The sequence below is a fragment of the Chiloscyllium plagiosum genome, chromosome 20 (genome assembly GCF_004010195.1).
Source record: "Chiloscyllium plagiosum isolate BGI_BamShark_2017 chromosome 20, ASM401019v2, whole genome shotgun sequence".
In the NCBI taxonomy this organism is placed as follows: domain Eukaryota; kingdom Metazoa; phylum Chordata; class Chondrichthyes; order Orectolobiformes; family Hemiscylliidae; genus Chiloscyllium; species Chiloscyllium plagiosum.
In genome coordinates, this window is record NC_057729.1 from 43730416 (window position 1) to 43743938 (window position 13523).

A 13523-nucleotide genomic window follows, 5' to 3' on the forward strand; every position below is an offset into this window, starting at 1 on the left:
GAGAGAGAGCGAGAGCGAGAGCGAGACAGAGCGAGAGAGAGAAAGAGAGAGAGAGAGAGAGAAAATCATTAGTTGACCTCACTATTCAGGCTGTAGGATGAACTGCCACTCAAAAACCAGCCTCCAAAACCACATCAGATGTTCAGCACGTGACACACCCTGGGCACAACCCAGAGGCAGACTCCAAACATCAATCAATTAAATTTAGAACTCAACATAAGACTACCATACATTTATCACAGAATTTTTTGCTGGGTCAAATTTTAGCACATGTATTTTATTATTATCAAGATGCTTGATCTTAGATTGTTGTTACTGCATGATTTAAGGCATACTGTTACGGGCTATAACATTAATTAGATTATTTGAGCTGTTTTAAAATTATATTTGTCAAACAAATTAGCATGAACTATCAAAACAAGCTAGTTGAAGAAAGTATGTTCTATCACTGATAAAGACTAATTATTAGATTAACACACATACCCATGTTTCCATTTTCCATAGCTCTGATATCGGGTCGGAAACGACAATCCGTTGGAGCTAAAACATTCTTCATTTCCTCATCCAGTTCATTCAGCATCATTGCAAAATTAGTGAAATTATACATCTAGAAATAGGAATATTTGTCCGCTGTTATGTATTATACAGCAAAATAATAGTAACCACATGTTATGTTAGCAAACATTTTCTGGTGTTTGACATACATTTTCACCAGGATAGATTGTAAGCTGGAAACACTAGATTTTAAGCTTTTCTAAGAGATCTTCAAATCAACAGACTCCTAAGTTTTCATATGGATAAATACATGAAAGTATTTAACTGCTTACAAATTAGGTAATCATATCCACTTTCCAAATTGGACTTCAAGTTAACTTATAAAAAGGGACTTTGAAGGTATTTTCATCTCATGAATCCAGTTTTTCTGCTATAATCTCACCATCTAATGGACAGAAAGAGCTGGGGTCAGTATAGATTTAATCTTGTTCAGTTTACTTGTTAAAAATAACTTCATTATAAATTCCTATGTCGACACTTGTAATGAAAATCTGTCATACTGTACCAACATGTTGGTGTTTGTGCTTCAGCACGTTCACTGACACAGGATGTAACATTATAATTTTACAAAGGAAGATTATGAAATGTGGATATGATTTTTAAAAAGGACAAGTGCAAGAGTTTTAACATAACAAATTGATCATTGCAGCTAACAAGAGTAAGTTGCATTTTCAAATGGTTGACAATCAGTTACTGACCAAATCCTCACACTCACTGCTCTTAGCAGCTGTGATTTAATTATTATTTGCTCTTTTTGTCAAACAGATATATTCCTTAACTGAGTAGGACAGTATCACCAGTGATATTGTTGATCTTTTCAGAAATACTACTGATATGTTGTTTAATCTGCCAAAGTATGCAACTATAAGGTAACCAGAGTAACAATTCAATTGACTGTTTATTTCTCAGGACATTGTCTCACAATGCTCTGTGAGCAGTGCTCTGCTCAGTGCCAATTTCAGCTTTTTAGAAATAATTTATAACATTCAGGAGTTTATACTTTTACAGACCTAAATTGAAAATTAATGTTTCTCAATTATTCTGTAGTTAAACAATGTGCTGTTCAATATCAGAAATTGCACCTAGTGAATTATGCATACGTATGCAGTCTCCAAGTTATATCACACTTTTAAGTTTTACCTGAGTAGAGTGAGAAGGTCTTGCTGCTATCCTCCAAAGCAGTTTGCTTCCAGGAATAACTTGTACAGTTTCCTGAATTTCAGGCATGTCATCAGCTTCATCATTTTCAGTTCGTACATCATCTTCTGGCTGAAAAACATCAATAATGTGCTTTATAAAGGTATTTTTTCAGAGATAGCACATGACTAACCCATTCAGAGAAAGAGTAGGAGTTGATTAAAAAAAAAGCTTGTATTACATAAGAAAAACTTCTAGAAATCTCAAGAGTGAGGTGATAACCTGTGACCACGGTCAGTATGCCTATCAGCAAAAACTTCACAGCACACATTACATTCTGTTTTCACAATATTAACCATAAGCTAACTAAATTTAAGGGCTGTGTACAGAAGAAAAGTATCATATAGGATAAACTCCCTTCGGGCTTGACCTGTTCCTTAGTTGTAACTTTGATGGATATTCAGCAGAAATACCACTTACATGTATAAAATGTTTGCAATATTACAATAGCAAAGGAAGCCGAAATAGCAAGAATATGGTTTAACATAAAATAAAATTAGCTGTTACATACATTAAAAAGTATACAATAACAGTGCACAATTCAAGTACATTTTCATAGGACACAAAGCAATAAAAAGAGTTTACCTCCTTAAATTTCTTTTGCTCTCCACCCTTCTTATCATTTTTCTTGAATGCCTCGTAGGTGTTTGTGTCAACACACCATAGACATTCAGTCCATTTGCCATATATTACACACACCTTCCTTTTACTGAGAAGGCAGAAAATGGACACAATATAGTTTTAGTATAATGATGAAATACAACATAACATAAGGAAAATAAATCTGAACCACGTTAACAACAGTTTTTGCTTCAAGTTATTGGAAAAAAGAAAAAGATGCTATATATGTCCACATTCTTGATGTCCTAAGGACTTCTTGGCCAAAATAATGTATTTTTCAAAGACAAGGACTCAGCACCAATTTAATTTTTTTTTAATATGAAACGTTTGCTTGCATTTGGACTTAGACTGCAGTGGTTCAAGAAGGCAGCTCACAACCACCTTCTTAGAGCCAATAAGAATAGAAAATAAACGCTGGCCCAACCAGCGATGCCCACTTTCATGAATTGTGGAAAAAAAATCCTTCAAACCTTTTGTCTTGAATGTATCCTTCAACTCTGTGCAGTTCCTTTCCAAAAAGCCCACAGGGTTTGAAATGTAGCAAACATTTTTCACCAGTACTGCAAAAGGAAGTAAGAGGTCATAAAGCAGGAGTGTAAAAAGGACTTAAACTGCATACACTGCCTTGAAAGAAACTTCATTGTATTGTTCGATTTCAATTCAGCATCGTAGTACAGGTATAAAATTAACATCCACTTATTTGGGATGTAGGTTTGCTCCCTGAGCTGTACGGTTCATTTCCAGACGTTTCGTTACCCTACAAGGTAACATCTTCAGTGGGCCTCAGGTGAAGCAATGCTGAAAATTCCTGCTTTCTATTTATATGTTTGGGTTTCTTTGGGTTGGTGATGTCATTTCCTGTGATGAAGTCACTTCCAATTCCTTTTCTCAGGGGGTAGTAGATGGGGACTAACTCGATGTGTTTGTTGATAGAGTTCTAGTTGGAATGCAATGCTTCTAGGAATTCTTGTGTGTGTCTTTGTTTGGATTGTCCTAGGATGGATGTGTTGTCCCAGTTGAAGTGGAAGAAGAAAACTAGCCGCCAGGATACATGAATACCAACTAGTCAAAAAGACATGACCCTCTCTCAGTGGTATCCTCACACTGAGGAGGAAGGACACTACTTCGACTGGGACAACACATCCATCCTAGGACAAGCATGGCATTCCAACTAGAACTCTATCAACAAACACATCGAGTTAGACCCCATCTACTACCCCCTGAGAAAAGGAACAGAAAGTGACTTCACCACTGGAAATAACATCACCAACCCCAAGTAAACCCAGACATATAAATAGAAAGCAGTAATTTTCAGCATTGCTTCGTCTGAGGCCCACTGAAGATATTACCTAGTAGGTAACGAAATGGCTGGAAATGAACCTTACAGCTCAGCGAGCAAACCTACATCCAAAACCTCAACCTGAGCTACAAATCTTCACAAAACTCGTTAATCCACTTATTCCAATGCTATATTGTTCCCAATATGAGCAAGGAGTTAGAAGAATTGTCCTAAAGCCAACAGCATTTATGGACTAAAATTCAAATATGCGACTCTAATAAACATATTTTTGTATTTTATCTATGAACACATGACCATCAGTAAGTACGTATTTTGAATCTCGAAAAAAATTCCCTTTCAAACATAAGTGATTCTATAAGCTAGCACAACAGTTAGTTTTAATGCAAAGGTCCCAAATTCCTTTGGTGCTCAGAACAGGGTCCAGGACTACAACAGAACAGAAGAGACAAAAATTAGGTGATATACCGAAGTACTGAGTCTCCATCTCAAAGATGTGATATTGTGAATTCCCACTAGTAATGGAAGCATCCTAAATTTAATTCAAATTATTAATGGCCTGATACCAGGAAGGGGAAGAGCCACTGGGATGATGTCACCATATAAGTATTTCAGCAAATATCATCAGAATATGGAAACATACTTTATATTAACAGAGGGTGAGGTAGTGAGATTTAGAAATCCAAAGATAAAACTTGAAGCAAAAGGAAAGTATATGGGTAAAAATAAGCTGAATTAGACAAGAGGCAGAGAGTTTAACAGTTATAGTTCAAAGAATAATATTCATGCGGAAATAGTTAAAAACAAATGAAATTACACTATCCAAATACACAGATCATCAGAAATGATAGATAAAAATGTGGCACAAATATAGTCCAACGGTTTCGGTCTAATCACCATTACTAAGGCATGGTTACAAGATGACCAAGGTTTGGAAATAAATATTCCAGAGTACATAATAATTCGAAAAGACAAACAGAATGGAAAAAAAAAGTGTAGCCCTAATACTTGTGGGTAGCATAACATTGTTAGTGAGAAAGAATTCTGGCTGAGAAAAATCAAGAAATGGGATCAAAACGGACAGAGGGTCAGAAGATGCTGGTGGAAGTAGCTTATAGGATGCTGTGTAGTACCTTCAGATAGATCATTAAACAAGGAATGTTACAAAGACAATTTATTGATACGAGAACTTCAATCTTCACAGACTAGGTGAATTAAATTGATCTGGAAAAGGAGTTGGTAAAATGCTTTTGTGACAGTTTCTGGTGCAATATGCTATGATCAATTCGTGACAAAGCTGTTTTAGATCTAATATTGTGCAATAAAACAAGGTTAATTAGTAATGTTATGGGCGGCACGGTGGCATAACATTATGGTTAGTACTGCTGCCTCACAGCGCCAGAGACCTGGGTTCAATTCCCGCATCAGGCAACTGTCTGTGTGGAGTTTGCACATTCTCCCCGTGTCTGCGTGGGTTTTCTCCGGGTGCTCCGGTTTCCTCCCACAGTCCAAAGATGTGCAGGCTAGGTGAATTGGCCATGCTAAATTGTCCGTACTGTTAGGTGAAGGGGTAAATGTAGGGGAATGGGTCTGGGTGGGTTGCTCTTTGGAGGGTCTGTGTGGACTTGTGGGGCCGAAGGGCCTGTTTCCATACTGTAAGTAATCTAATCTAGAAGATCCACTAGAAAGCGGTGATTATAACACAGCAGTTGCACATTAAATTTGGAAGTATAAAGCTCTTATAACAAACAACTTAAACCACGTAAATTAAATAAATGTGAAGGGGAACCGGCTGAAGCTGATTCATGTCAAAATTTTATTTTTTAACCAAAGTAAATTGTGGCAAATGTTTAAAAAAACAAATTCAAATGTTGAACAAAAACATATTTTACTGAAAACCAAAAACACAGCAAGAAAGATCCATAAAGGAAATCAAGGATTATATGAAATTAAAAGGAGCTTATAACTTTGCAAAGACAACTATTAGACCGGAGGAATAGAACTGTTTTAGAAACCAGCAAAGCATCACCAAAAAGCTACCAAAGGGGACAAAAAAAAAGTAAACTGACAGGAATATATAAACAGATTGCCTTTTTATATAGACGTACACATTCTTGCAAAGATTAACTAATACAAGTGTCTTTAAAAGCAGAAATAAGAGAAATCATTATGGGGAATTGAAAAGAGAAAATAAGAGTGAAGAAATTAAGCTAATTATAATCAGTAGGGAAGAATATTGGAGAAACTCAAAAGGATTAAAATCTGTTAAATTCCCAAGTCCTGATGGCCTACATTTCAGGATACTAAGAGATAGAAACACTGAAAACAATAAGAGCAGGCCATTCAACCCTTTGAACCTACTCCACTATTCAGTATGATCATGGCTGATTATCCAACTGAGTAATGTGTTCTTGTTTTATCTCCATATTCTTTGATCCCTTCAGCTCCAGGAATTATGACCTGTTGAAGACACTCTATTTTTTTGCCACCAACTATGTTCTGTGACAGAAGATTCCAAAGGGTCACCACTTTTGGTGAAATATTTGTCATCTCAGTCCTATGACCCTTGATTCTAGACTCCCTAGTCATCAAGTTTGTGTTGACTGTCTAGAGCTTAGAATTATATAGGTTTCTATAAATGGCCTTCTGACAATCCTTCTAAAGGATCAACCACTAAAAATGTTAACTCTTCTTTCTCTTTCAGATGCTGCCAGACTTGCTGAGTTTCTCCTGCAAGTTGTGTTTTTTTTCAGGTTTCCCATTTTTGCAGTTTGTCTTTTATAACATTTGCCTTCTTTACTGCCCGCTATACTGAAAACTTACTTTCAGCAACTGGTGTACGAGGACACCCAGTTTTCATTGCACCTCTCCTGAGATTTTCTATCAATTTCTGTTTGAACTTCTGATTTCTAGCATACACTGTTCTTTGGTTCTTTTTCATAGCACCTCTCCCTTTCACAATCCATCGCCATTCAAATAATAATCCACCTTCTTGTTTTTGCTACAAAGTGGATAGCCTCACATTTATCCACATTATACTTCATCACTATACATTTGCCCACTTTCAATTTGTTCAAATCACACTGAAACATCTCTGCATTCTCCTCACAATTCACCTGACTATCCAGATTTATGTCATCTGAAAATTAAGAGATAGCTAGTCACTACTTCTGTAGCGATGATTTCATAAAATTCTACTGATTCTGGAACAGTTCCAGCCCGAAGGAGGTTATCAAATATAAATGCTGCTATAAAAAAAAGAGAGTAAACAAGGAACTACAGGCTACTTAGGCTGAACTTACTCATCAGGAGAGTGCTGACTCTATTAAAGAGTTCTTAGCAATACACTTAGAAAAGCATAGCAAGATTAAAACAAGTCAACATAGGCTTACAAAAGGGAAATTCCATTTGACAAATTTATTAGTTTTTTTGAGGATATAACAAAAAAAGTAGATAAAGGGTAACCGTGTTTGAAGTAGACTTGAATTTCTAAAACACATTTGATAAAGAAAGCCTGAAAGCTGGAGTTAGGGGTAGAATATTACAACGGATAGAGTATTGTTTTACTTTATTTCCCGTCAAGAAACAAAGTGAAACAATAAATGGACCATTTTCAAATTGGTGCAAGGATCAGTGCTGGGCCAATTATTTACAATCTATATTAATAACTTAGATGAAGCACCAGAGCACAAGTATATTCAAGTTTGTTGATGTTACAAAGCTAGGTGGGAATGCAAGCTGTAAGGAAGACACAAAGAAATATAGACAGGTTTAGTAACTAGACAACAAGGGGGCAGATTATATGGAAAAGTGATCTGAAAAAAGGTATAACATTTTTAAAAAAGATACAAAACTTGTAAATGTTGATACTCTCAGAATTTGATGAACATACTGGGAACACCGAATACCTTGCAGGTATAGCAAACAATTAGAGGGGGGACAAAAGGTATGTTGGCCTTTAATCCAGAAAGAATGGAGTTCAAGAATCAAGACATTTTGCCACAACTACATGGGGTTAGGAGAGATTTGTGCTTTGGTAGATTGTGTGCAATTTTGGTCTCTATAATTAAGAACGAACACGTTTGCATTGAAAGCAGTATAACAAAAGTTCATTATATTGATCCCTGGGGTGAGAGGATTCTTATATGATGAGACTAAATAAACACAAGATGTTCTCTGGAGTTTAGAGCAATGAGAGGTGATTTTACTTAAACATTCAAGATTATGAAGAGGTTTGATTAAACAGTTGCCAGAATAAGAGGCTCATCATTTGAAACTGGTGAGAGGACAAATTATTTCAGCGAGTCATGAACTCTTAGAATTCCCTGCCCCAAAGGTTGCAGAAATGCCATCACTGAATAAATTTCAGACTGTGGTAATATGATTTAGTCTCTCAGGGACTCGAGATTTTGATAACTGTAAAATCATAAGATATAGGAGCAGAATTAGGCCATTAGACCAAACAGATTTACTCTGCCATTCAATCATGGTTTATATGTTCCTCAACACCGTTCTCCTGTCATCCACAGCCCTCTGCAGCAAAGAGTTCCACCATTTCACCACCCTCTGGCTAAAGAAATAACTCATCTTAGTTTTGAAGTTCATCTCTTCACTCTGAGGCGGTGTCCTGGGGTTTTAATCTCTCCTATCAGTAGAAACATCTTCTCTTCATCCACTCTATCCAGGCTTATGAGTATTCGGTAAGTTTCAATCAGCTTTCTCCCTCATCCCTCTAAAGTCCATCAAGTACACACCTCAAATGAAAAGCCAGTCATCCCTGGGATCATTCCTCTCGACCCCCTCCAAAGCCAGCATATCATTCCTTACATATAGGGCTGAAAACTGCTCACAATATCCTAAACGTGGCCTGACCAGTGACTTGTATTGTTGAGGCCATATATTTCTGCTCTTGTATTCTTGAAATGCATGCTAACATTGCATTTGCCTTTGTAACTACCATCTGACTCAACATGTTAACCTTAAAAGAGTCCTAAACTAAGACTCTCAAGTCTCCTTGTGCTACAGATTTCCAAAGCCTTTCTCTATTTAGAAAACAGTATTCTTCCTACCAAAATGTATAAACTCATACTTCACACATTGTATTCCATCTGCCAGTTCTTTGCCCACTCCCAACCTAAATCCTTCAACTGCTTTCCTGCCGCTCCACTTATCTTTTTGTCACCTGCAAAATTAGCAACAATACACTCAGATCCTTCTTCCAGATCATTTATGCATAACATGGATAGTTGTGGTCCCAACACGGCCCCCTGCAAAACTCCACTCATAACTAGTTGCTGTCCTGAAAAACACTCCTTACTGTCTTCTACCAGTCAGCCATTCCTCAATCCATGCAAGTACCTTGCCCCTAACACCATGGGGCTCTCACAGAGCATTCTGGTATTGCACAGCAGCTGTGTTCCTCTGCCAGCTCCCACTATAGAAATTTTTGCTAAGGAAAACCACTATAGAAAATTGTGCTATAGAAGACAGTTATACCAGTTCAGTAGAAAGTTTGCATTATCCAAACACTGTCCAGAATTTGCCAATTGTGTTCTAGCCAATTCGCATCGACGAAATGCACATTATACCAGAATAACCTATCAACCTGTGTCTTATTTAGCAGCCTTCTGAGCAGCACCTTGTCAAAGGCCTTTTGGAAATCCAAACAGATCACATCCACTGGGTCTCTTTTGTCTAATTTGCTCGTTACCTCCTCAAAAGAATTCTAACAGATTTGTCAGGCACAACTTCCCCTTGACAAAGTTGTACTAATTCAGCCCTATTTTACTGTACACTGACAAAGTACCCTGCAATTTCATCCTTCATTATGCACTCTAAAATCTCCTAGTCAGGAAAACTGACCTAGATTGTCCGGTCTTCTGCTTCCCTCCCTTCTCAATCAGGGGTGTTATATTAGCCATTTTCCAGTCCTCTGGGTCACTTCCAAACTAGAGATTCCTAAAAGATCCTCACCAATGCTTCTACAATGTCCTCAGATCTCTCCTTCAAATTTCTGGGGTGTAATCATCTGGCCCAGCTGATTTATCCACCTCGGAACTTTAAGTTTCCCCAGCACCTTCTGCTTAGTGATGGCTACTAACTTACCCTGCCTCTGACTCCTTGAAGTTCTGGTATCCCGTTGGTGTTTTCTACTGTGAATACTAATACAAAGTATCAATTCAGTTCCTCCACCATTTCTTTGTTCCCCATTACTTCTCCAGCCTTGTTTTCCAGTGGCCCAATGCCTCACGCTTATCGTTTAGATATCTAAAAAACTCTTGCAATCTTCTTTTATATTACTAGCTACCTTACTCTCATACTTCATCTTCTCCACTCCTTCCTTTTGTCATTCTCTGCTGGTTTTTAAAGGCATCTCAATCCTCTGACTTTCCACTAATCTTCACCATAGCATATGTTTTTTCTTTTTCTTTTCTGCTATTCCTGACTTCTTTCACCATGGTTGCCTTGTCCTCCCCTTAGTACATTTTTCCTTCTCAGGTTGAATTGTTGTACCTCCCAAATTACTCCCAGAAACCACTGTGATTCCTACTCCACTATCTTCCCTGCTAGGCTCCCCTTCAATCAACTCCTCCCTCATGTTTTTGTAGTTATCTTTATTTAATTGTAATGCCATCACAACAGATCCCTATTCCTTCCTCAAACTGCAAGGTGAATTATGGTGTAAACCCCTAGGGTTCCTTCATCTTAAGCTCCTCAATCAAGTCTGTCTCATTACACATCACCAATTCCAGAATTACCTGTTCCCCAGTGAGCTCTAGCACAAGCTGCTCCAAAAAGACATCCTACAAATTCCTTTCCTTGAGATCCACTCAGATATTGAAGTCCACCATGGTTATTCTAATACTACCTTTCTTACATTCCTTTTCTATCATTTGATTTATCATCTTCTCCACAACCTTATTACTGGTAGGAGACCTATACACATCTCCCTACACACACCAGTATTTTTTTCCTTTGTGTTCCTCAACTCTATCTACACAGATTCTTTGCTCTCTGACTCCATGTCACTTCATGCTCTCAATTTAATTTAATTTCTTACTAACATGGCAACTCCCCCCTCCACTACCCATCCGCCTGTTCTTCCATATACTTGGATATTTAGTTCCCACCCTAATCCCCTTGCAGCCACGTCTCTGTGATACCCACAAAATCTCACCTGCTAATTTTAATCTGTGCCAAAATCTCATTTACCTTGTTTCGTATACTGTGTGCATTTAAGTATAACACCCTCAATTCTGTGTTGACTGCTCCCCTTCTAATAGTTGTCCCCTCATCTGCTGTGACTGAAGTCAGATTCCTTACCCTTTATCATAGTACCATAGAAATTTAAAGTACAGGAAGTCATCCAATCCATCGCGCCTGTTTTGGCTCCCAGAAGAGGTACCCAGCTAGTTCTGTTCTTCATCACCATCTCCATAGCTCTCTAACTTCATCACTTTCAAATATATACCCAGTACATTTATGAAACCTCCTATGGAATCCATCTGCACCATTCTCCCAGACGGCGCATTCCAAATCCTAACAAGTCTCTAAGTAAAGAAGTTTCTCCTCATCTCACTCCTAGCTCTCCTGCTTACAATCTTGAAATTGTGACCCCTAGTTAGTGACATAGCAATTGGTGAAAACAGAATATCTTTATTTACCCTGTCAAAACTGTTCATAATTTTGAATATCTTAATAAGGTCACTTATTCTTTTTGGAGCAGAAAAGATTATACTCAATCTGCCTGATCTTTCTTTGTATCTTAAATCCTTCATTCCTGGTATCATTCTTGTAAATCTCCTTTGAACTCTCTCCAGGGCTTTAACATCCTTCCCGAAATAAGATGCCCAAAACTAAACACAATATGCCAAAATGTGGTCTGACCAATGATTTGTAGAGATGTAGCATCACATCCTTGCTTTTGTACTCTATGTTTCTATTATAAATGCAAGGATCCTACAAGCCTTCTTGCCTGGCCACCTGCAGAGAATCATATACAAGAAGCCGCCTCACAGCGCCAGAGACCCGGGATCAATTCCCGCCTCGGGCGATTGTCTGTGTGGAGTTTGCACGTTCTCCCAGTGTCTGCGTGGGTTTCCTCCGGGTGCTCCAGTTTCCTCCCGCAATCCAAAGATGTGGAGGTCAGGTGAATTGGCCATGCTAAATTGCCCGTAGTGTTAGGTAAGGGGTAAATGTAGGGGTATGGGTGGGTTGCGCTTCGGCAGGTCGGTGTGGACTTGTTGGGCCGAAGGGCCTGTTTCCACACTGTAATCTAATCTAATCTAATCTAATCTAATCTAAATGTATTTATTTAATATGTTTATCATCAATTGTGGATGTTATCAAAAACACCCAGCTCATATTTTAAAGTTGAAACAGGAAGCTAAATCTGATAGGGTTAAAATGTTCGCTTGCAGTTGATATTCTCTGTTGAAAACTGTAGTAATGTGTATTAGTTTTATGGGTAGCTCCATTAGTAAATTTTATTTCCGTGTGTGAGCTGATTCTTGCAGGCCACAATTTCTAGATGTGATTCAGAACCACACTGTAATGTAATGTAATCTAATCTAAACCCAGAAGTCTCTCTGCTCCTGTACTCCCCCCAAAGTTGTACCATTAAACCTTTATTGTCTCTCCATATTTCTTCTACTAAGTTAAAATCACACAACACCAGGTTATAGTCCAACAGGTTTATTTGAAAGCACTATCTTTTGGAGTGCTGCTTCTTCATCAGGTGGTTCATCGCAACCACCTGATAAAGAAGCAACGATCCACAAGCTAGTGCTTCCGATTAAACCTGTTGGACCATAACCTGATTGTTGTGTGATTTTTAAACTTTGTCCACCCCAGTCCAACACCAGCACCTCCAAATTATTTCTTCTACCAAAATGCATTACCTCACATTTCTCTGCATTGAAATTCATTTGCCAAGTGTCTACCCATTTAGCCAACTTGTCAATGTCCCCCTGAAGTTGCTGAGCATCTTCACAATTCACTATTCTCCTAGCTTAGTATTATCTGCAAATTTAGAAATTTTGCCATCAATACCCATCTCCAAATCATTTATATTTATCAGAAAAAGCAAGGGTCCCAACACCCATCCCTGGGGAATACCACTTTCAACTTCTCTCTAGTTTGAGAAATGCCCATTTATACCTATCCTCAGTTTTCCATCTTTTAGATAACTTTTAATCAATGCTGTCAAGGAACCATCAATTCCAAATAATTCTAATTTGCTAACCAACCTACTGTTTCAAATGTTTTCCTAAAGTCCAAATATACAACGTTTGCAATACTACCCTCATTCACTGCCTGTGTCATCTCGTCAAATAACTCAATTAAATTTGTCATACATAATCTGCCCTTGACAAAGCCATGTTGACTGTCTACTATTAGTTAATTTTTTTCTAAATGTATATGTTTACTTTATTCCATATTATGGCCTTCATCAGTCTTCCCATATGGACGTCAAGCTGACAGGTCTGTAGTTTCTTGGGTTATCCTTTCTCCCTTTCTTAAACAATGGTGTCACATTGCAATATTAATATTGTGTTCAGAGGGGCATGGAAAATTTCCGTCAATGGTTCATAATTTGCTCTTTTAATTCTCTCAGCAATCTAAGATACATCCATCTGAGCCTGGCGACGTCTCTACCTGGACAGTTGCTAACTTTTTAAGCACTTCTTTAGCTATCATATACTATTCAGTTGCTCAAAACCTATGTTTTCAACTGAGCCATTATCAAATTTAGAAGATGGTGACAAAGACAGAAGCAAAATATTATGCTGTAATAATAATACAATAATATGCTATATAGTTTCCTTCAGCCTGGAGCTTACGCAGATTGCTC

General features: G+C 37.8%; 1 protein-coding gene across 2 annotated transcripts in view; it reads right to left on the reverse strand.

Annotated features, from left to right (window-relative positions):
- Positions 1-13523, reverse strand: part of osbpl2b (oxysterol binding protein-like 2b) — a 71455-nt gene that overhangs the window by 5656 nt on the left and 52276 nt on the right. For both annotated transcript variants that reach the window (XM_043710639.1, XM_043710638.1), the window contains exons 10-13: positions 2844-2933; positions 2338-2461; positions 1696-1824; positions 484-607 (exon numbers count right to left, since the gene is read on the reverse strand). In XM_043710639.1, the coding sequence (XP_043566574.1) occupies positions 484-607; positions 1696-1824; positions 2338-2461; positions 2844-2933 (467 nt within the window). The remainder of the gene's footprint in view (positions 1-483; positions 608-1695; positions 1825-2337; positions 2462-2843; positions 2934-13523) is intronic.